Consider the following 24,443-nt stretch of genomic DNA (forward strand, 5'->3'; position numbering starts at 1 on the left):
TTCCTAGCGTCGCACAGTCAAAACGTTCCCCAGTCTCGCCTCCTGCGGGAACCTTTGTTTTTCCGCTCTAGGAGCGGGCTGGTGGTGTTGGGATCGGTTCGCCAGGCCACTGACAACGGACAGAGCAACTGGGCGGAGCGGTGAGTAGTGAGTAGTGACCAGCTGCCCGGCTCTCAGCCGACCCTCTGGGGCTTGAGACCTCCGCGAGGGGCGAGGTGGGAGAATAGTTCCGTGGGGTCTTAGAGTTTTCGCGCTCCCTGTGGGGACACCTGGCAGTCTGCAGGCGGTCGAGTGCCCAGGCTGACCGCTTTCTCCTTACAGTGAGGATCCTGCTTCCTCGGAGGGTATTGTGAACTGGTGCGCGCGCGCCGACGGCAAAGCCCCAGGGACTAGGTCCTTAGAATCCTGCCTCGGACCTTCCTTGGCAGGTTTTGGCGACTTCTCTGTACAGCTCCTTCTGTCTGCCTCTCACCTCTCCGGCTCACTTGTCAAAGACCTTGCCCTGTGCTAGGCCTTGGGTGTGTCACGACATTGGTCAAAATATTGGCATTCTTCTTCTGAGCGTCTCTGGTTACTTTTTAGATACTTTGTCACTTGATTGGTTTGCAATCAAGGTCTTTCCGCCTCACCTATGTTCCGGACGTGTGCCTAAGATAGCAGTGTAACCTAGGACCAAGAACTCGGTGAAGGAATAAAAAGGGCAGCATCTTTAAAGGGATGGGTTACGAGAGCTTGCAAAGATGAAAAGGCAAAGCTTTCTAGAGCCGTTCTGTGATGACAACCCTGGTATTGCACTCTGTGTGAATAGGGGCAGTTTCCTGCCTCTCGGTTCACATGAAGATCAACTTTGCACTTCTTTTAAGATCGGCGTATTGAGTGGAAAATGGGATCTAGAGGAAAGCATATATTAATATATGAATGCCCAACTTAGTTTGGAGAAATCACAGAAGCCCTCAAAAGTGATATTTAAACGAAACCTAGTTCAATGACTTAACAAATAGTTGTGAGAATCTGTTAAGTTCCAAGCACTAGGTATGTAACAGTGACTAAAACAAGTCCCCGCTTGCATGGAGTTTACAGCCTAGTGAGATTAAAAAATCCAATCCAGACGAAGGATTGGCAAGAAAGTATTGCAGATAGGAACATTGTATAAGTCCCCAGTCTTGAAAGAGGTGTTTCTGTTTTGTACTGCCTTTCCCTTTTTGATGTTTTAGGGCTTGGGGGCAGGGCGAGGCAGTGGGGATGACTCTGAGTTTCTTTTTTGTCGCTTTTTTTAAGGGACTTTAGAAATGTAGAGAACTGTGTAGAAGCAGAGAAAAGATCATTATACTTTGATCTCTAGTAATTCTATGGCCATTATATTGTGGTACTTTGCCAAATAGCAAAATAGTAGGCAAAAAAGATAGGAAGAGAGCATAGCAATCAACTACAGTATTCTTGCTTAGAGAATCCCATGGACAGAGGAGCCGGACAGGCTACAGTCCATAGGTTCACATAGAGTTGGCCACCCCTGAATCAAAATGCTCCAAGCCAGGCTTCAGCAATACGTGAACCGTGACCTTCCAGATGTTCAAGCTGGTTTTAGAAAAGGCAGAGGAACCAGAGATCAAATTGCCAGTATCCGCTGGATCATCAGAAAAACAATAGAATTCCAGAAAAACATCTATTTCTGCTTTATTGACTACGCCAAAGCCTTCGACTGTGTGGATCACAATAAACTGTGGACAGTTCTTAAAGAGATGGTAATACCAGACCACCTGACCTGCCTCTTGAGAAACCTGTATGCAGGTCAGGAAGCAACAGTTAGAACTGGACATGGAACAACAGACTGGTTCCCAATAGGAAAAGGAGTATGTCAAGGCTGTATATTGTCACATTGCTTATTTAACTGATATGCAGAGTACATCATGAGAAATGCTGGACTGGAAGAAGCACAAGCTGGAATCAAGATTGCCGGGAGAAATATCAATAACCTCAGATATGCAGATGACACCACCCTTATGGCAGAGAGTAAAGAGGAACTAACAAGCCTCTTGATGAAAGTGAAAGAGGAGAGTGAAAAAGTTGGCTTAAAGCTCAACATTCAGAAAACTAAGATCATGGCATCTGGTCCCATCACCTCATGGCAAATAGATGGGGAGACAGTGGAAATAGTGTCAGACTTTATTTTGGGGGGCTCCAAAATCACTGCAGATGGTGACTGCAGCCATGAAATTAAAAGACACTTACTCCTTGGAAGGAAAGTTATGACCAACCTAGATAGCATATTAAAAAGCAGAGACATTACTTTGCCAACAAAGGTCCATCTAGTCAAGGCTATGGTTTTTCCAGTGGTCATGTATGGATGTGAGAGTTGGACTGTGAAGAAAGCTGAGCACCGAAGAATGTATGCTTTTGAACTGTGGTGTTGGAGAAGACTCCTGAGAGTCCTTTGGACTGCAAGAAGATCCAACCAGTCCCTCCTAAAGGAGATCAGTGCTGGGTGTTCATTGGAAGGACTGATGCTGAAGCTGAAACTCCAGTACTTTGGCCACCTCATGTGAAGGGTTGACTCATTTGAAAAGACCCTGATGCTGGGAGGGATTGGGGGCAGGAGGAGAAGGGGACAACAGAGGATGAGATGGCTGTATGGCATCACCGACTTGATCGACATGAGTTTGTGTAAACTCTGGGAGTTGATGATAGACAGGGAGGCCTGGCATGCTGCAGTTCATGGGGTCGCAAATAGTTGGACACGACTGAGCGACTGAACTGAACTGAACTGAACTGAAGCCACCTAGCACACAAACACACACAGGCAAAAAAGATAGCTTCTCCCATTAAAGTACTGAGTTTTATAGAGAATATAACAAATGTCCAAAAAAATTTAAAAAGTGTGGTTCAAGGTAGATAACTCCCATACCATGAGAATCCACTTTCAGATATCCTTGGAGAGCCGGATTAGTGATCCAGGGAGTAGAGCAAGAACACACTCGCTATGAGTAAAGTCCTCATGAGAAGTAGTATTTGAACCAGGTCTTGATAGGATTTGGAAATATAAAAATGCATAAAATGCTTCTCAGACAGACAAATTTAGTAGAAGTAGCAAGTGCAGCTAATGACTGCCCTACTGAAGATCTAGGGATGAAGAATTAAAGTTTTTATGCCAGTTACTGAATCTTTTTAAATGGTAGGCCAAGAAATCCGGCTTTATTTTAAAGGCAGTGGGTTGCCTTAATTTTCAAAGAAGAAAGAAAGAAACTGTGTTGCAGGAACATTTAATATGCCAGTTGTCTTGACATCAAGGAGAATAACTAGATTATTGCTGTAATACGAAAAGCAAGTGAAAACCTGAATCTGAATAATAGCCTTGGAAATGAAAAACAGGAACAGATGTGAGAAATGTTGCAGACTCAGAATTCACAGGAAAGGCCTGCTGATTGTTCAGATATAAGGAATTGGGAAGGACTCAGTGAGCAAAGGTTTAGGCCTCAGACCTGATTAATGGAGAGTGTGTCATTTATTGAAAGTGCAGGACAGGGAAATTTGGGGGGAAGATATTCATAACTTCAAATTCAATCAAAGCTGAACTTGAGATACCATTAGGGCAACCAGTTAGATATGTCTACTAAGTAGTTGGAAATGTGGGGTTTAGGCTTAATTGAGATGGACTGGGAATAAACATATGAAATCATTTATCTACACATGCTAGTTGAAAACATGATATATAAAGATTACTAAATGGGAAACTAGTAGCAGAACTAAAGAAAATAGATGAGGACACAATTACTGGGGCAATACCAAGATCAATGGAGTTGAAAAGATGACCCACAGAAAGAAGAGCCCGAGATAGAGAAGGAAAACCAGAAAAGCTGAGTATTTCTCATGGAGAAGAAAGGCTTTTGAAAGAGACAGTGAATTCTCTTTGCCAGCATTACTGAGTGACAGATTTACACTACAGTTGCTGACCTCTTTAGGACCATAGAAGAAAAAGAAATTTCTTTCACTCTTCAGTGGTCCCTTCTTATCCATGTGGGATATGTTCCAAGATCTCCAGTGGATGCCTGAAACCATAGATAGTACCACACCTTATATATACCATTTTTTTCCCTATGTACATACTTGTGATAAAGTTTTATTAATAAATTAAGCACAGTAAGAGATTAACAACAACTGGTAATAAAATAGAATGATCATAACAACATACCATAATAAAAGTTAAGTGAACGTAGTCACTTCCTTCAGCTTCTTTAACTCTGCCTGAAATGTGATGATGGCTTCTTCATTGGCAGACATAGCCTCTCCAGTAATTTGTATAATTTTCAGTCTAAACCCAAATCTGTGTAACCATCTTTTACTTTCAGTAAACGGCTGGTGTCACTCATTTCAGGGGATCCCTTGCTGAAGTTTTTGTAGATGCTCAATACTTTCTGGCCCAACGCATTTCTGTCAGTTTGAACACATATTCTGTTCATGTCCACCCACAAATTTAATGCCTTTTCCAACCTAATTAAGCACTTATGCGCCATGGCTATAACTCTTGCAGCTTGAGGTACAATAGCACAACTAGCTCAAATTTCTTTTTCCTTCTTCACAATTTCACAGATAAAAGGCTTGTTCTTACCATAGATTTTAGCAACCTCATTATATGAGCATATAACTTTTTTCTTATTAAGTTGAAAACATTCACCTTTTCACTTAGAGGACACACTTTGCAGCTTCTCTGGCATATCTGAATTGCGTGCATTACTACTCTGGCTCTTTGGGGCCATTAAAGAAATAATAATAAGGTAACATGAACATAAGCACTGCAGTACCCTGGCAGCCAACCTGATAACCGAGCTGGCTAGTGACTCACAGATGGCATTCACTGGACAAAGGGATAATTCATGTCCCAAGCGGGATGGGCCACGCTGGCGTGTGATTTCATCACACTACTCAGAATTCACATACAGAGGATTACTAATGTGCATTTTCCAGTAAGAAAGGAGAAATAATAAAAACTGGAGAAAACAATAGAAAATGAAGAGGGAAAGTAAGGTAGAAAGCAAAAGAATAAAGGATAAAACATACAACAATGAGTGTTTTATTTTAGGCTTGACTCCTGTTTTTTCTGTTGGGTAGGGAATAGAAGTTGGGTCTAGAAGTTGCCAATAAAGAGAAAGCAGAGGAAACGAGAGTGGAGGCCTCTATAAATTCAAAGTACAGGTGGATGGGAGTAAAGAAATTTTTAAAAGAAAGAAAAATTGACTTGGTACCCTGAAGAGGCTCCTGGGTCAAAGCAGTAGAAGAGATTAAGAGTGATGGAAGATTGTAGTTAAAAAGGAGAATTGACTGTAGTCAAAGAGAAGAAGAGTTGCAAGTTCCAGGCTTCAGTGGCTAAAGATGAAGCTCTTTGAGATTGAAGATCTTAATAAACCTAGCACAGGAAGTTGGAGAAGATCACCAGTATAGATGCTAAAACTACCAGAGATAATGGCAAGGGGGAGAGGAAGAAGATGAACCTGGTGCAAATGTTCTGTCCACTAGCAACAGTGAACATGCAGATGTGGATTTGAAGAGACGATGTTGATCAATGATGGTCAGGGAGTATTCTCCCTAAAACAGAAATATGGAGTAAGGTCTCTGTAGACCTCTGTTTGGTCTTTGAATAGAAACAACTCACTACTTGGGGAAGGCTGTGAAACAGGTGATGTCTGTGTGCATTTGCGGGGGGGGATAGTCAAGGTGGGCTGCCGTCTATGGGGTCACACAGAGTCAGACATGACTGAAGCGACTTAGCAGCAGCAGCAGCAGTCAAGGTAAAGCAATGAAAGGAGTGCTTGAGAAAACCATGGAAAAATCTAGGGGAATGTGTTGGTAATAAGTAGGGGCTAGAAGATGATGGGGAGCTAGCAATGAAATTAATGTGGAGGGGGGAAGGATTGAGCTGATTGAGGGCATGTATGCGTGCTTCATTGTCTGACTTCATTGTCCGACTGTTTGCAACCCCACGAACCATAGCCCACTAGGCTCCTCTGTCTGTGATTCTCCAGGCAAGAATCCTGGAGTGGATTGCCATGCCCTTCTCCAGGGGATCTTCTCAACCCAGCGATCGAACCCGCATCTCTTATGTCTCCTGAATTGGCAGGCAGTTTCTTTACCACTGGCGCCACCTGGGAAGCCCTGAGCTAAATGAGTACTGGAGGGATTTTTAAGGGGGAGGCAAGTTTATAACTTTAAGTAACCACTGTGTGTATATAATAGGAAAAGGGAAACTGGAAATTACTAGAAAGACTAATCCATTGGTCTCCAAACTTTTCTCATCATTTATTCCATGAGTAAAAAAGTAAGTACACGTCTTTATGTATGTATTTAGCTACTAATTATATGGGCTTCCCAAGTGGTGCTAGTAGTCAAGAATTCACCTGCCAGTGGAGGGCATGTGAAAGACAAGGTGCTGACTCTTGTTACCTAATCTGTAATATAAACCTTTTCTATCTGTGATTATAGAAATATAAAACAGTAAATACTCTGCTTCTAATTTTCAGCATAGAAATTTGAAGTAATAGCTTTTTGAGTATATTAAAAGGATTCTTCTAAGTTTCAATCCTTTCAGCACCTCAAAATACAGATTGTTCTGGATAAGTAAACTACTGTGCTCTTGAGCTATAAAAACTTACGTCAGTAGAAAGTCTAGGCTGTGTTTCCTTGTGCACTCAGGAGGAGTGGCAACTTTACTCCTTTTCATTGTGGACATTTTATTATTTTTTTTTCTCTCAGTCACATTTTTTATTGTTATAAACCTCTACCTTTATATTGAACTTTTTTTTCTATTTATTTTTATTAGTTGGAGGCTAATTACTTTACAATATTGTAGTGGTTTTTGCCATACATTGACATGAATCAGCCATGGACTTACATGTATTCCCCATCCCGATCCCCCCTCCCACCTCCCTCTCCACCCGATCCCTCTGGGTGCTGCCCAGAGTCACACCTAACACATAGACCCATCTCAGAACTCACTACTGGACACTCTACTGCACTCCAGAGGGAAGAAATCCAGTTCCACGCACTAGAACACCAACGCAAGCTTCACTAACCAGGAAACCTTGACAAGCCAATCATCCAACCCCACCCACTGTGTGAAACCTCCACAATAAAAAGGAACTATTGTGGACATTTTAATGAGGAGCTTTTCTCCTCAGAATTTTTATGGTGACCAACCTCATGAATAATTAAAAAAAAATTCACCTTTCTGTACCTATCATTATATATGGGTAATGTATGTAATAATGCAGTCTTAAGAAGTAACAGAGGGTGCTTCTCAATTTTTATTAAATTATTACCCATTCAACCCCTGGGTCGGGAAGATCCCCTGGAGAAGGAAATGGCAACCCACTCCGGTACTCTTGCCGGGAAAATCCCATGGATGGAGAAGCCTGTAGGCTCCAGTCTATGGTAGGTTCCAGTCTATGGGATCGCAAAGAGTTGGACATGACTGAGTGACTTCACTTTCACCCATACCACTGTTTGAGGTAGATTATTTTTCTTTTAATATTGAGCTTTGGACCCGTGCTCGTGAGTGATTGAGTAGAGCACAGAATTTGGCGACAATTTTGTGGGCATCAGATGGGTATCTTATACCTTCTTTAAAAAAGAAAGCCATTCGGGGTGTGTGTATGTGTGTTTCCTATAAAAGCTGAATAAGTACGAGGAGGAAGGTAGATACGGAAGGAACAAACAAAATCCATTTTCAGGGTGGTCTTTCGTATGCCAAGATTAAACCTACAGCAGGTTTTAATGGCCTTATAAATCCCTGAAAATGAGAGATTACTGTGGAATTGCTGACAGATCCCTAACTCTAGCAGTGCAAGCGTGTCACATTATTACAGTATTAACCTCAAGGACAGAAGACAGTTTCAAGCTCTAGAATGTTGATCAAAGGATTGACTACAAAGTATACATTTTTATTTTAATAATTCCTTGCCTGGAGAAGTGACACCAGAAATAAAACAACATAATAGCATTGGTATTAACTGAAAACAAAACTTTTTAATGTTTTGAATTTCATAAGCCTTTGATGTATATCTTCACTATTTTTTAAGTTCCTTAGGGCACAGAGAATATCATAAGCTATGTATATAAATGTATGTTTTGGCACCATTTGTCAGAGACTTTGCTTTTTAAAAATAGGTTAATGCATGAGATACCACAATCTAAATGTGATGCAATAAGATTATCATAAGTATATTTTCTGAGGCATTCAAGATTGGGTCTGAGGACTAGGAGGCAAAGAAAGACAACCGAGGTTAAAATTTCAGCACTGACCTTTATAGCTTATTGCTTAATGCATGCTGTAACTATTGTCCTCCCGTGACCCCTTTCCCCCAGTCTGTGTGTGTGTGGCGGGGGATGGGGGGTGTATAAATAAGGTTTGAGAGAAGAAATTTTGATATACTGTAAACTTGACCTAAACACATCAAGTTTCTCTGTTCTAAATTTAAGTGTATTATTTGAAAACAATATTAGGAAGAGGCTCTGTGGAGAGGAGGAACTTATCTGATAGCTGATAACAATCTCACTTTAGGAGAAGAGAACTAGATAATTCCAATTAGGGATAAGAAGGAAATTTATCTGTAATAACCTTTTAGACAGTTTTAATTTTGTATCAGGTACATAGTAGTACTACTTATAAACAGAACATGACAGATAAATTTTGACAGGTAATTGCCCATCGTCTGTAGATTACCTTCTCTCTCTTTTTTTTTCCTTCAGGTGTTTGGGATGGCTGCTGCAGTGAACTTGGAACTTGATCCCATTTTTTTGAAAGCACTAGGCTTCTTACATTCAAAGAGTAAGGATTCTGCTGAAAAGCTAAAAACACTACTTGATGAATCTTTGGCTCGGGGCATTGATTCAAGTTACCGTCCATCTCAAAAGGTATATAACTGAATTAGAGGCTTGGAGGGAGTTTTGTAAAGTCGTTAATGGTTAGACCATCTCAAAACAGTCTGTCTGCCAGATAATCTTCCCTTGTGGCATGAAGAACTTTATAGTGTTCTTTTTTTTCCTCAAGCTTTCAGAGAATTATTCCACTATACAGAAAAGTTAGCTGAGAGTGGGGAATATTTTGTTCTACTATTTTCTGTGTCTAGAAACCCTCTTATGTATTATAATTTTAATTCTTTATGATTAGAATTTTTTTAATCTGCTGAATGAAACCATAGCTTGTAATTATTCTCTAATGTTGTAGGGGCAAAAAAATAAAAGGACAGGGATTCTACAATGAAGTGAATTACATATAGATAGGATTATTTAAGGGCAAAAGGAGGTATGGATAAACAGTGAGAACTATGTCACTCCCATTGCAAACAAAGTGGCCAAGCAGCTTTCTGTGAAAAGAATATACATTTTGGAACCAGACAAATCTGTTTTAAATCCTAGCTTACCTCTTACTAGTGTGATAACAGGTAACATATCTTGAACATTTACTGTGTCCTAGGTACTTTTCTCAGTGATACAGATGTATAATTAATTTTAATTGTGATAATGATCCTTTGAGATAGGTTTTTTTTTATTTTACAATAAGGAAACTGAGGTGCATAGTAACTTCATTTCATCTAGCATCTGTTTCTCTATTAGTAAAATGAGGATAATGAGAGCTACCTTACAAAATAATGAACATTAAAAGAAATAAAGTACATTGGTCACCTAGTGTAGTGTCTACTTGGTATATAATAAGCTCTTAGTGAATGACAGGTATTACTACATTCTTAATACATACCTAAGACATTCTTTCAAACCTTTCTAAAACTCTAGCCTTGAAACTTTGAGTCACCCAGGTCTATGAGCACCTAGATACCAAACTGATGAGGAGAAGACCAAACTAACGGACTAGCTCAGTCTAATCCAGAATCTCAAACTCAAGACAGGGCCAGGTCCCAGACTCAGTGCCCAAGTCAGCAGTGATATTTTCCTCCCAGCCTTCTTTCAAAATAAGCTCTAGCATCCTCAGACCTTTTCATTGTCCTTTGACTAGTAGAGCCATTGTGACTTCGTTTATTTTACCATTCTCATTGTGGAGGTTCAGTGAGCTCCAACCAACCACAGTAATAAAACTCAACAAACTATACTAACAAATCTGTTCTGCTCCGAGTATTGATATTCTCCAAATAGGAAATTCCTCTTATTACTAAAGAAGCAGTATTTTTCTAAAAATTTATTTACTTCCTTCACTTTTGGCCGCACTGGGTCTTTACTGCTGCACTCAGGCTTTCTCTAAGTGTGGCGAGTGGGGGCTGCTCTTCGTTGCCGTGCGTCAGCTTCTCGTTGCGGTATCTTCTCTTGTTGCAGAGCGCAGGCTCTAGGGCGCAGGGCTTCAGTAGTTGCGATGCATGGGCTCAGCAGTTGCAGACCATGGGCTCTAGAATGCGGGCTCAGTAGTTGTGGCACAAGGGCTTAGTTGCTGCACGGCATAGGCACATGGGATCTTCCGGACCAGGGATTGAACCCATGTACCCTGTGTTGGCAGGCAAATTCATAATCACTGGACCACCAGGGAAGCCCCAAGAAGCAGTATTTTTGAGATTCTAAAACAGAAGGCAGTGCAATTATTAAAGTACATGAGAAATTGGTTGCAACTAAAACGTCTCCAGCCCTTACATTTTTAGTCATTAGAGAAATTAAATCTACAGTGATATGCCTTACATATCTATTAAGTGTCTAAAATTAAAAAGATTAGCAATACCAAGTGTTGGTGAGGATTTGAAAATAGGAAGGAACTGGGACTCTCAGGTACTCCTGATGAAAATATAAAATGGTATACCATTTTGGAACATGGTTTGGTGAGGTTTCTTAAAAAGTTAAGCATAAACCTACCATATAATCCAGATATTCCACTCCTAGACATTTATTCTAGAGAAATTAAAGGATGTGTCCATGTCAGGGTTTGTACGTGAATGTTCCTAACATCATTATTTGTAATAGCCCCAAACTGGGAACATCCCAATTGTCCAGCAGTAGGTAAATTAATAAACAAATCATGGTATATCTGTCCAATGGAGTACTATTCAGCAACAAAAGAAGTGAACGTTTGTTACACTCAGTGACATTCATGAATCTCAAAATAAATATACTGAGTGAAAAAAGCCAGAAAAAAAAAAGAGTATATCGTGCATGATTCTACTTAGAAAAATTTCTAGGAAATTCAACCTATATAGTTACAGAAGATGGATCAGTGGTTACCTGAGAATGGGTGGCTTAGTTTTCTAGGATGTCTACCTCTAAGAGTTATAGAGGGCAACAAGGAAACTTGGCAGGATGATGAATATGTTCATTATATTAATCATAGTGATGGTTCACAAATGTGAAACCATATAGTGAAACTTATTGAAGAGAAAGACACAATATGTTGGCACATATGATGTCTTAATTTTTAACTGACAATTTAGATTTGTGATCTGGTTTTTTTTTTTTTGAATAATATACTAGTCTGAATATTTCTTTATAGGTATCTTTTAATTTCATATACAGGATGTGGAGCCACCCAAAATTTCAAGCACAAAAGCTGTTTCTGTTAAGCAAGAGCCCAAAACATCATCTAGTCTTCCTTCTGGCAATAATAATGGCAAAGTCCTTACAACTGAGAAGGTAAAAAAGGAAGGTGAAAAGAGACCTGCTGATAAAGTAAGATTTTGCTTTACTCTAGTAAATCAATCAGTTGTTTTGTTCTTACTTTTTGTATGTAATAATTGGTAAAAGTATGTAATAATCACTCAGTAAATATATTTTGGTTATTATGGATTTTTTTTTAATTAAAATTTAGAAACATTTTGGATCCGTTTATTGAAATCATTGTCAACAAATATTTGAGCCCTAGAAGATATACTAATTTCATGTGTACACTTTAATCTATAACTCAAATATTTTAGATGTAACAGTTGTTGAAAAGAAAAGATGGCGAGGAAACAATAAAGATGTAAATCACTAGACATGAAATTTGCAGAAAGGCATGTACCTTAACAGGGTTACAGAAAACTCTTGGATTGTCTACTGTGAATGATTTTTGCACATAGTTAATTATTAGGATTTTAGAACTTAGTAAAAAAAACATTTAAAAAAACTTTAGTAATACTTGCCCTCAAGGGGTTGTGTTTCCATATTTTTTCTAAGTACTGGTTCTTTATAACCTATATTATATTGTTCTCTTTATATTTTAAAGAAAGGAGCCAGAATTTGCTTTGAAACAAATATGGCAATGTGTTAAACCTGAGTTACTGGTGGAAGTTCATTATTCATTTCTTTTCAGTGTAAAATATCATTAGTTCATAATTTAAAACACTTAAAAATAGCCTTAAAAATATCCTTATTAGTGCTGTGGCTTCTCAATTCAAAGCATCCAGTGGTGGGTAGGAGGGCAGTGTAAGTAAATCCATTGAACTTCCATGATTCTTTAATGAATAAAAGAGTACAAAGAGAGATACAGATGCATGCTGAACTGTCCTGATTTGTTTCTTTTTACCTTGTTGTTGGATTCTTTTGTTGGATTCTTTTAACATCCTGAGTACGAATTTATTATAAATCTTCTACAGGTCTTTAGTGTGTGCTTTTATCCCTAACTATGTGAAAGTATCCGTGGAGTGGACTTGGTCATTGCACTCTGTCTATCTTGTACATCTCTCAGTGATTTAAAGTTTATTTTAATGTGTTACTTTTTGACTGGGTGCTTTTTATAGATGAAATCAGACGTCACTGAAGGAGTTGATGTCCCAAAGAAACCTAGACTGGAGAAGCCAGAGACACGGTCCTCTCCCATCACTGTCCAAACCAGCAAGGATTTAGCCATGGCTGACCTTTCCAGCTTCGAGGAGACCAGTGCTGATGATTTTGCCATGGAAATGGGATTGGCCTGTGTTGTTTGTAGGTAAGTTGTACCTTGCCACATAGATTCTTTTGTTTCTTTGTAAAGAACAAACAATTTAAAAAAGAAAAAACAATAGATCAATTGTTGGGTGTTTTTTAAATTCTGTTTTCATTATTTGGAGGTGGATAGGAGATAAACTGCCCATGTGGCAATTTAATGTCTAATAAGTTGTCAAAAACTTATTAGACAGGCATCTTTATAATCAGTTATGTTGTAATAACATTTTTTGTGTTCTTGGCTTCTAGAGTAAAAGCACTTACTGCTTTAATTTTTAGTGAGACACTGTTTAGCAGACTAAATTATTTCCACCTTTCTTTTTTAGAAGACTATATTGCTTTTTTTTCTCTGAAGTGTTCATAGAATTTACAAAGTAAACAGTTATATACCATTTTCTAAAATAGCATTAAATCTTTTCCTAAGGATAAGGAAAATGAAATTAATGGATCATGTAGGTTATTCTGAGTATTGTTTTGAAACATGGATACATAATTAAAAAAACATAATTCTGCTTAGTAGAAGATTCATCTTAAAAATCAGAATAATTAGATTTTAAATTCCTTGATACCAGGTTCTCCATCTTTAGTTGTTAATGACTTTCATTGCCTAGCACAGTAGAAGAGATCATCACCTTTCCTGCTGTTTGCTTTATGAAAATATTAAATTCGGGTGCATTGGGACTGAATACATAGCTCTAAAATTTTGTGAACATTATAGAGCATCAGTTGTTGTATTTCTGAATAGGATTATTTTGTTAGAGCTTCATTGCTTTAACATATATTTTTTTATTTCAACCTTTATCTACTGTAAGGGTTATCATTTTCATATAAAGAAATAAATGGTAAAGTAATAAGGGGGAAAGAACTAGTAATTGTAATCCTCCATAAGAAGATTTGTTATGATAGTCTGAGGCTTTTGCTGTTGCAATTTTTACCTGTTTGATACACTTATTAATACATTCTATCTTGTTGATTAAGACATTTATTTACGGAGCACCCCATGTCTGTGCAGTAATGTGCTAAGCACTGTAGATAATTAGGTTCGTTTTCTACCTTTAGGCAACTCATGTATTAATGAAGAAGATAGAACAATATGTAGGCAACAAATATAAAGGAACTGAATAGAGGTACAAAGAAGATGTTATGAGACTGTTGGGAGGATGAGCCAAGGTCTACTACCTTCTGGGAAAAAGAAAAAATTACAGTGGAAAATGCTAAGAAGAAGAATATAGCCAAGTTTAGTCTAAGCACCTTATACATTTCCTACTGGTTGAGCATAACTTTTAAAAGAAATGAATTGTTTGTGCAGGCTACACGTTGGGATTTGTTATTTTACTGTTTGGATTTTCTGAGGTCTTTACCCTCTTTAATATATGAAACTTCACCAGAAGAACCCTAGAGTGGCTTTAAATTGTTGCATTCAAATATGTCTCATATCTAATGATTTATTTTCTTAGGCAAATGACGGTGGCATCCGGTAACCAATTAGTAGAATGTCAGGAATGCCATAATCTCTACCACCAAGATTGCCATAAGCCCCAGGTGACAGACAAGGAAGTGAATGACCCTCGCCTTGTGTGGTATTGTGCCCGATGTACCAGACAAATGAAAAGAATGGTAGGAATTATTTTTCTCTATTTTAAACATTCTCTGTCCATTTTTTTTGTTAATATGTGGTTGTTAAGATAAAAATTTGAACATTTATGCTATTGAAAAAAATCTTATAAGCTGATTATTTTAATGTTTGTTTATATAATATAAATGTGTGGTTTATGTGTCTATGCTTAAGTGGACCAGACCATATATATGTATTTTTCTTTGCTCAGCTTTTAGCTTGTTCTGGTATAAGGTATAAGTGAACAGAATTGGAGACCCAAATTAGGACTATTTCCTACTGGTGTGTCAGTGTATTTGTGCACATTTTAAAATACTACATTTAATAATAATACAATTAAAAAGTTGTGAGATACAAAGCCTAGTCTTTGATGAGTCTGGTAAGGATATATTGGAAATGTCTATTCCTGAGTGAGTGCAAACCACCAAACTTACAAGCTGTGTGCAGAGCCATCTCTATCTTTCCTTCTGTATTTCTCTCTTAATCCTTGTCTTTCCTTCTCGTTGTCTTCAAGTGACCATTTAACCTATTTTCTCAAGTACTTTCTCAGTTTACTGCTCACAAACATAACTGCCTTTAATGTCATACTGAAACATTTTCATTTGTTATATTGAATTTGTTTTCTAACTTTTATTCATTTAAAAAGTAGATGGATGAATGTTACCATTTTCCTTTTAAAGAAATCAAGTTGTTACTTACTTCACTGTCTTGTTTACTTCCCCCATCCCCATTCCCCTACCTTTGATTAGGGACTCTTTTTTTGTAATTTATTTTTTACTGAAGTACAGTTGACTTATATTGTTAGTTTCTGATGTACAGCAGAGTGATTCTGTATATTGAATGTAGTCCCCTGTGCTATACAATAGGACCTTGTTGTTTATCCACCCTATACATAATAATTTTTGTCTACTAATTCCAAATTTCCAATCCATCCTTACCTCACTCCTCCCACCCCTTTGGCAATCACAAGTCTATTCTCTATGAGTCTGTTCCTGTTTTATAAATAAGTTCATTTGTGTCATATTTTAGATTCCACATATAAGTGATATCATATGATATTTGTCTTTCTGTGTCTGACTTGCTTCTCTTATATGATAATCTCTAGGTCCAGCCACATTGCTGCAAATGGCATTATTTTATTCTTTTTTATCACTGACTAATAGTCCATTGTATATGTCTATAGTATATCTTTGGGACTTCCTTGATAACTACCAGGGAAGGGAACGGCTACCCACTCCAGTATTCTGGCCTGGAGAATTCCATGGACTGATCCATTCCTTTGCTGATGGTCGTGTAGGTTGCTTCCATGTCTTAGTTATTGTAAATGGTGCTGCTGTAAATATAGGAGTGCCTGTGTTTTTTTTTAATTATAGCTTTCTCCGGAAGATTAAGGACTTTTGATAGAGGAGTTCTCATATTGTTAACCAAGTGAATTTCTACATAAATTTTTCTGACCAAATATATGTTTTTAAAGTCAAAAGTACTTAGTTAAATAAAAAGAAAAAAAAAATCTAGATATCTACTTTTTAATCACTAAATCAGAAATAGAGTATGTTTTTATTCCTATGAAAAGTAATAAAATTTCAGTAGTATTTATACTTTGTGTTTGTAACAAGAAATTTCTGTGACATGGTACAGTATTTTTTCTGCTCTGTGTGATTTTTATTTAGTTTATTACTTAAACTACCCTCCAGGACTTCAACCCAAGTAATTATGGGTGAGTGGAATAGTATGTTCCAGCACTTTGGCGCAAGTAGTCACTAAGAATTGCTAGTCAAAATAAATAACTTGTGATAGTGATCTTTCTTTAACATAGCTTCAGAGTTTTTTATTATTTTATTATAAGTCTCTTAATAAAGTAAGTACTGTTCTCTCCTGTTTTTCCTCCCTTACATTTTGTGAGTTAACTCGTACCAAATCTATATTTATGGTTCTTACCCTCTTTCTGAAGTGAAAGACCAGATATCCTACAGTTACTTCAAGTGCAGCATTTTTTAAATTAAAATTGTTTTCTTCTCCACTCAGTTTTCCCTCCTTTGCCTGAACTGATAACATTATCCTTGATGCCTCTCTTAAATCCACATCCCTTTGTTTACCAAACTGGTTAATTGTACCTCATATGTATGTCACAGAGCTGCTCATCTCACTTTTATTACCCGGTTCCACACGTCACTCATTTCTTGCTGTTGCATTAGCTCCTTGGTTCCCTTCAGTCCATTTTACACACTACAATTAGAATATTCTTCTACAATAGCTATCTAACTTTATCTGTTTAAGTGTGCCCAGTGGCTCTCAATTACCTATATAGTGAAGTTATCCTTGTTAGGGTGGATGGTGGACCTTCTCTCTTTGACCCAGCTCTACATTTGTATCCTTTTCTTCCCACCACTTCACCATATACACCACATACTGTGGCCACACGAGACCACATGGTTCATTCCCTGAGTATGTCCAGTTTCTCAGCTTCTCCTCATCCTGATACATTTTATTCTTTATCAACTTTGCAAATCAAATGCCTAATTAATTTGTATTAAAAGCAAGTCTCATTCACTCATCAGAGCACCAGAGCAGACCTCAGGACTGGTCACATCCCACATTCTGTTGTTTCATTTTAAGATACATAAAAATAGAGGAAATATAGATTTGGGCCAGAAATCAGCAGTCAGTAAATTCAGTCTATATGTCCAAGAGTAAAGTGCTGAATGCCTAATGTCAGAGCATGATAGTGGGTGGCAGGGTCCAGAGTTATTCTTTAGTTCTGTAATTTTCTTTCTACCAGGCAGTGGGATTTGCCCCAGCACTCATGACTTACTGCAGTGGTTCTCAGTCTAAGGTGGTAACACATTCCTACTCAGCAATAACAGAAGTACATGATATTTTTGATTGTTACCATGCTGGCCATATTGCCTTGAGTGGTGAATTTCATACATTCTACACTGTGTGAGTCAGTCACCCAATAAAAAATTATAGTGCCTTTGTTGAGCAATACTGAATCAGTGATAATATCCTAGTTCCCTAAACTAGTACTACCAGCAAAGAACAGAGGGTTTTGGGTATCTCTTAGGTTCTAAGATGACTAGGTGAAATAGCCAGGAAGCAGAAGATCCAAACATGATCTCCTAGGCAGGGGTTTTTTTCTGAGCTTCATAGTAAGGAATCTTCATCTGCTAAAGCATACAAGTGAGGTCAGTCTTCAGAGTCTAACCTCATCTACTGATGTGGGTGGAGGAAAGTGTAAGATCAGAATACCATGTACTTCTGATACTCTGAAGGCTACATTTTCATTATATGGTTTGCAGTACAAGGTACGATAATCTTTCTTGGTAGTAAGAGATATTTTACCATAGATATCTTCCAGCATCCTTTATAATATTCTTGATCTGAGTGTTGCTTTATAAGTGATGTCTGAAAGTAGGTATATTTTCATGTGGAAAATATGTAATATAAAAAATGGGATGAACTGAGACTTAAGGATGAAAATACATTATATGGCAAACCATAGCCCAAGAAAGTCTAAACAAAGATAAAACAGCTACATTTAAATTTCCGAAAATGGGAACACATCATTAATAAAGCTTTTGGTATAGTTTTGCGTGCCCTTACTAGGACTATCAAAAACAGTGGGATGGCTGGGAGCACCATTACTCATCTAGTAGAGAAGGGTTCTTCTGGATTAAGTTAGAAAACTTTGTTTTCTTACCATTTGTAAATAATGATGATAAATAAGTAGTAACTGTTATTATCTGCACTTAACATGTACAAGACACTGTGTAAACTCTTATATAATCACAGTTCATTCTCATAACCCACCTTTAGAACAGAAGATTTTATCCACATTTTGCAGATGAAAAACAAGACTTCTGGAAATTTACATATTTTACCTGAGGTAACATAGATAGGGAAGTAGTTGAGCTGGGCTTTAATTTTAGTTCCCTTTGATTCCAAAAACTGTCCTCTCAAACATTGCACTCTACCGTTTATATAGTTAATATTATTTAGCTGGACAACACTAAAGAATAACCTGAAAAATGATTCATGTACAAGATAATTTAGCAAAGTACCTAATATAAAGGAAAAAGATCAATTGTTGGTCAAAATAAAACTGAAAATGCTTATATGGTTTTTTTTTTCTTTTCAATGATTTTGGTCTGTTTTGTTAAAATATTTAATTAACTCCAATCTGCATGATTTTTTTTTGCATGATTTGTAAAACCTCATGCTATCTTTACTGTTTAGAAACTAATAAAATCTATAAAGTCATTAATTGATATGATAAAAATAATTTGTCCAAGAGTCTATATTTTTGATGTCATCACAGTTATATTTTTTAAAGTTAAATGTTTATCTGTATTCCAGTTCATTGAGGAGTCCTGTGGTAGATTTTATTGTCTTTTTGTACATTTAACTAAGGTTTTGTAGCTACTTTACTCTTAACACTGATTTTTGCAGGCTCAGAAAACTCAGAAACCACCACAGAAACCAGCCCCCACAGTTGTTTCTGTAGCTCCAGCTGTTAAAGATCCATTGGTTAAGAAACCAGAAACTAAACTCAAACCAGAGACAACTTTTCTAGCATTTAAGAGATCAGAAGTCAAGGTATAGTACATTCTATTTTTATCTAAGATTGGCTTTAAATTTAGTTGACTTAGTAATAGTTACTTGAAAAAAATAATCAGGAACTTTATAGACTAAATGGCCATATGTTGGAAATTAAGACTGTATTACTATTAACATTGGCTTCCCTGGTGACTCAGTGGTAAAGAATCCGTCTGCCAATGAAGAGACACAGGTTCAATCCCTGGGCCCAGAAGATCCCCGAAGAAGGAAATGGCAACCCATTCCAGTATTCTTACCTGGGAAATCCCATGGACAGAGGAGCCTTGCAGGCTGTGGCCATGGGGTTACAAAAGAGTTGGACATGACTTAGTGACTAAACAACAAACTGTTAACATTAAGTAGAAAGGGAACATTTATATAATTATCTTAACTTGAACTCTGCTATTTCTTTTTTTATCGTGGTTAGGAACTATTTGTGAGCATTCTAAGATAACATTCTTTATCATTCCCATGTAGTCAGCCAATATTCTGCAATCAGGAACTTGGTTTCAATTCTAAATACCTTTGTCCATAGTAGCAGTTGTTTTGCTCCTCACATCACTTGTGAGCTTTTTCCTTCCTACTCATTGGTGATTGAAGAAGTTTTCTTGGTTTCTCTTATTTCTTTCTGTTATCATGAATTTTCCCATGAAGTGGCTGTCTCTTATACTAAGGGGCCAGATTATCTAGTGAGAGTATTACCTTTCTCATTCCTTGGTCTTCATCCTTGACATCATGCTACATTATTATTATTATTATTATTATTATTATTATTATTATTATCATCCTTGCATTTTGATATCATAGGATAAAATATTTTTCTAATCTAATTTTATAACAAAAGGAATGTGTTTATTGAGTTACACATTCTGATTTTAAGCAGAATACTAAAGATAGAAGGAAAAATGTTAGCTCCAGTTTCTCAAAGGTTACCCCCAGAAAATTCTAAAGATATTACCTTGTCCAATTGGGTATAGGTAGTGAAAATCAAGAATATAAATAAGTACTCTTGAGAAAGGTATTGATAATTTTATTTGCAGATAATTTTTAATTTAATTTACCAAGGAAGAGTTGATATTCCAAGGGATAGCTCTTATTGGTTTGTCACATAGAAACTTGGTGAGTTAGAGTAAAAGTAAGAATAATTTATTGAAAATAATCAGAGTTGCTATATTCTATACTTAAATTGCTTTCAGATAGATTTTTATACTAACCTGTTACTACTAAGGCTTATTTTTAGGAAACTCAATATGAAATTATTTTGCAGCAAATAAATTAAGGCCTTGGCTGTCATGTTTGTTCTGATTAAGAGGTTTTGATATTTTTTTATGATAAAATGGAATAAATGTTTATTATGAAATTCAGTAAATTGAAAGCAATACCAGTAACAGCAAACCATTAAAATAAAATGTCATATACACAGAACTTGCTTTGTACTTCATAAGTGTTGGTCTTTTTGATTATTTCAGATGAGTTTTCTTTTGTGAAATTTGTTGAAAGATCATTTAGCCAAATGGCAGGCAGTTTTATATTTACTAGAAAGAAAAGGAAAAAATTACATCTTTTATAATTGAAAATTAAGTTTACCACACCTGTGTCCTTTTGTTAACTTGGCTAACTTTTTCTCATTAAATATATGCATTTCTCTAGGAATTTGCAATTTATGTAAAGTTTACCTTCTTTGCATCACCTGAGATCGTCATTATATGATGTTACTGTAAAAAATCCTATCATTTTTCACAGTATGTGAACAATAATCTGGACCTTCCTTTTATAAAGACCTCAGAGCACTCTATTTTCAGTATTTTTCTCATTGGCTTATAGTGTTTAGTGCAGACAACATTGAAGACTACTTTGTAAGAACTAAAAATGTTTTATCAACTCATTCAGAGTTTGGTTCTAAAATATAACTGGGTGTATTTTAAGCATGATAACTAGCATATTAAGTAAGATACTATTTGTAAGACTTTCATCTTTTACATATTTAACACTTTTGTGACCCATGAAAATAAGATAGAAAAATTCAGTTCACAATCAATTTGAACAAAGTGCATTTTCCCCTAAATGTTAATGTGGAAAAAAATTGTTTTTGTATGAAGAACAGTATTTATGTAGTGACATTAGTACTCTGTTAGCTTTTGACTGTCCAAGGAAGTTAATTAGAGAAATTTAATATGTGTTACACCTTTAAGGAATAAATCTGGGAGTGAGTCAGGCATACCCAGAATGTCACTATACAGCTTATTGAGGCAGTTTATAAAAAATCCTTAGGTAGAAACAGAGATCTCTGTGATGGTTTCAGTGGAAACATGGTCAAATTGGGAAAATAAAGTTATGAAACCTTTTTAGTATATCACCAGTTGTACAATTTCATGTAGTTAATGCAGTATACCTGTATATATGCAAGTATTTGCTCAAAATTTAGGGGGAATTTTTTTTTTTAAATAGGTTCAAAATCTCATCTCAGACATCTACTAAATATCCTGGGCATAAGCATTTTTGTCCATTAAGAGTGGATTCTGTTTTTGAATTGATCCACAAGTCATTTGGAGCAAGGTCTAAAGAATTAGTTGTTTTACTAAGCTAAATAATAACCTTTTTGCATGAAAAACAACTTAAAACATTAAATCTGACTTTCTTATGTGGCTTGTGACTGAATCTAGAAGCAGTCCTCAGAAAGCAAATTTTTTTCTGAAATGATTAGAATAAGAATATGACATCCCATAATTCCTGCTTTGGAAATGGTAGCACCGTTAGCAATGGAAAGGTTTTGTTCTATGTGTTTTGTCATATCAGTTTATCAGAACTTAATATTTTGATGATTTAAATTTCCAAGATCATTTTTGTATAAAAAGTCTTAACCATTAATCTTCTTATGTATTTAAGAATATTAGGTATTAATTATACTTGGCTCTAACATTTATCTTATATTTTTTAGGCATCCACAGTTGTTTCAGGAAATTCTTCTAGCACCAATGTTTCCTCTTCAGCAACTAGTGGCCTAATTGGATGGGCAGCTTTTGCAGCCAAAACTACTTCTGCTGGTCCGTCAACAGCAAAATTGAGTTCAGCAACTCAAAACAATAGCGGGAAACCTGCTACCTCTTCTGCTAACCAGAAGCCCGTGGGTTTGACTGGTCTGGCAACAACATCCAAAGGGGGACTAGGTTCCAAAATAGGTTCCAATAACAGCACTTCACCCACTGTACCATTGAAACCACCTCCACCTCTCACTCTAGGCAAAACTGGCCTTAGTCGCTCAGTTAGTTGTGACAATGTTAGCAAAGTAGGTCTTCCTAGTCCAAGTAGTTTGGTTCCAGGAAGCAGCAGCCAGCTCAGTGGGAATGGAAATAGTGGGACATCAGGGCCTAGTGGAAATACCACTAACAAAACCACTTCCGAATCGAGCAGCTCTCCGTCAGCATCCCTTAAAGGTCCAACTTCACAAGAATCACAACTCAATGCCATGAAGCGATTACAAATGGTCAAGAAGAAGGCTGCCCAAAAGAAACTCAAGAAGTAATGTGGCCAAGTAGGTTTTTATATCATATTACCCTAAAGATTAAAATCTTATTAAGATATAAACTGTAATATACTATAATTTAATAAAAATCTTCATAATGAAATTTCTATTATTTCTTACCTTAAAATGTTAAATAGTATTTAGTGAAACTTGGAAATGTTTATCTTGAATCTGTTTTAACATTTTTATTTTGACAGTTTTCATAGTGTGTGAAAACAAATGATTAGAATGACTAATTCTTAATGAAAACTTCTGAAATCCCAGAAGACGGTGCATCTGCAGATTTGAAAAAAAAAATGCATCTTCTAACAAAGTCCCAATAATTGACCTTGCTGAATAGGTGCCTTACAAGAAGACAAGGATGGCCCAATAATAAAGTTTTCTACTCCTCGCCCACCATGGTCTGAATGTTCAGTGTCAGTCCCAGGCTCATTTCAATTGATTCTCCCTCCCTCCCAAATATTTCAACTTCTTCTTTTCAAAATTAATTTTTCATGTTCTTGTGTTATGGTTTTATCTTTTTATCACCTCATAACAGTTATTTAGGCATTTATCTCTTCCAGTAGATTGTGAACCCCCATGCCCCTTCAGTGCAATACTTTTCTCACATTTCTCTCAGAAATTGTGAAGGATCTGAGTTGTTACCTTATGTACAAGCTAGTAAATTATCCTGCTATTGCTTTATATACATATTCTGACAGAAGACATAAGGCTTTCTGGATCAGAGAGAGATTCATTGTTCTCAGCAAAACGTAGCAGTCATTTTATACTTCATGAATACCTCATTTCATTCAGAAACTAGCCATCCAGCAAATTCCTACATTGACTAAACTGAGCAGCCTGTTCCTTCAGCTTTGAAGCATGCTACTAAAACTGTAAACTTCTAAACTTAAGCCCTTGCCCATAATTCCTATATTTTTCTCACATTGTTGTTCCAAAATACATTGGTAAATGATTTCTGTGAAGTTAAAACATTTTAAAGTAAGCTTGGCCTTTTTAAAGGAAAGACATTTTAAACTGCTTTGTTAAATAATGGCACTGAATTCATGGTAAGTTACAACTCAAATTTGAAATAATCCTTACTTACGAAGTGCAGTAAACATCTATTTACATGCTTAAAATCTGCCTGCAGATGTCTTTGTTTTGAGAAACTCAAGTTCCTGTTGATTAAATATCAATTTTGCATTAACTCCAAGTCCCCTTTAGTGTCAAAAGACCCTCCCCCAAAAAATGTATATTCATCATTATTTGTTTATATAGTTCAGGGTCATTTTGGACTAAACTGGATAAAATGATGTGACACAAGCTCAGTTCGACAACTGTAACAGTTAAGATAACCTCAGTACCTACAAGAAATTAAAGCAATAATGCAAACAGTTGCACATTGGTAATTGAAATGGAAAATTTTATCCAATCATAGGCAAAAGCATCTGCTGGATAGAGTTGAAAAAAAGCATTTTATTTTCTATAGTATTTCAGAGAGGACTTAGAAAACTTGTTTAGGAAGTGATATAGCTTTTATTGAGCATGGTTCTTTTATAGATTGTATGTATGTATAAATATATATTTAGAATCTTGACATATGTGTAAGATACATACATCTAGTAATGTGTAACTAAGTTCGGTATTTCATAGAGGTATATTTGGTATTAGAGTTTATACTCAGGTAGCTCTTAGATCTTGATTTTTCCATATCATTAAGTGAACTTTATAACTGAGCATGTGATGAATGTAGCCAGGTTTATATTGAGTATTTATCATTTGTTTTATTTTGTTATGTGTCTTTTGTTTTTGCCACAGAATTTTAAGTTGTATGAGGGCAGGGATCTT

The 24,443-nt window shown here is 36.5% G+C and overlaps 1 protein-coding gene across 3 annotated transcripts; it reads left to right on the forward strand.

The window, feature by feature from the left end:
• Positions 1–9: 9 nt before the first annotated feature.
• Positions 10–23,734, forward strand: INTS12 (integrator complex subunit 12). 3 transcript variants are annotated; one of them, XM_070452257.1, is made up of 8 exons: positions 10–140; positions 8,737–8,901; positions 11,494–11,646; positions 12,696–12,883; positions 14,337–14,496; positions 18,944–19,090; positions 22,029–22,622; positions 22,811–23,734. In XM_070452257.1, the coding sequence occupies exons 2-7, from the start codon at positions 8,746–8,748 to the stop codon at positions 22,611–22,613; spliced, it is 1,389 nt and encodes a 462-aa protein (XP_070308358.1). In that variant the 5' UTR covers positions 10–140; positions 8,737–8,745; the 3' UTR covers positions 22,614–22,622; positions 22,811–23,734. The 3 variants fall into 3 exon arrangements, with proteins under 3 accessions (XP_070308358.1, XP_020756872.1, XP_020756873.1); XM_020901213.2 differs by lacking the exon at positions 22,811–23,734 and having other exon boundaries at positions 22,029–22,716; XM_020901214.2 differs by lacking the exons at positions 10–140; positions 22,811–23,734 and adding an exon at positions 192–215 and having other exon boundaries at positions 22,029–22,716.
• Positions 23,735–24,443: the final 709 nt, after the last annotated feature.

This window comes from Odocoileus virginianus, chromosome 21 (genome assembly GCF_023699985.2).
Source record: "Odocoileus virginianus isolate 20LAN1187 ecotype Illinois chromosome 21, Ovbor_1.2, whole genome shotgun sequence".
Taxonomy (NCBI): domain Eukaryota; kingdom Metazoa; phylum Chordata; class Mammalia; order Artiodactyla; family Cervidae; genus Odocoileus; species Odocoileus virginianus.

What these genes read in the sequence shown, in the direction of transcription:
- INTS12 (XM_070452257.1), top strand. Translation starts at nt 8,746, where the DNA reads ATGGCTGCTGCAGTGAACTTGGAACTTGATCCCATTTTTTTGAAAGCA. An exon ending in GTTACCGTCCATCTCAAAAG is followed by an intron (nt 8,902 to 11,493) that starts GTATATAACTGA and finishes TTTCATATACAG; the next exon opens with GATGTGGAGCCACCCAAAAT. An exon ending in TTAAGAGATCAGAAGTCAAG is followed by an intron (nt 19,091 to 22,028) that starts GTATAGTACATT and finishes TATATTTTTTAG; the next exon opens with GCATCCACAGTTGTTTCAGG.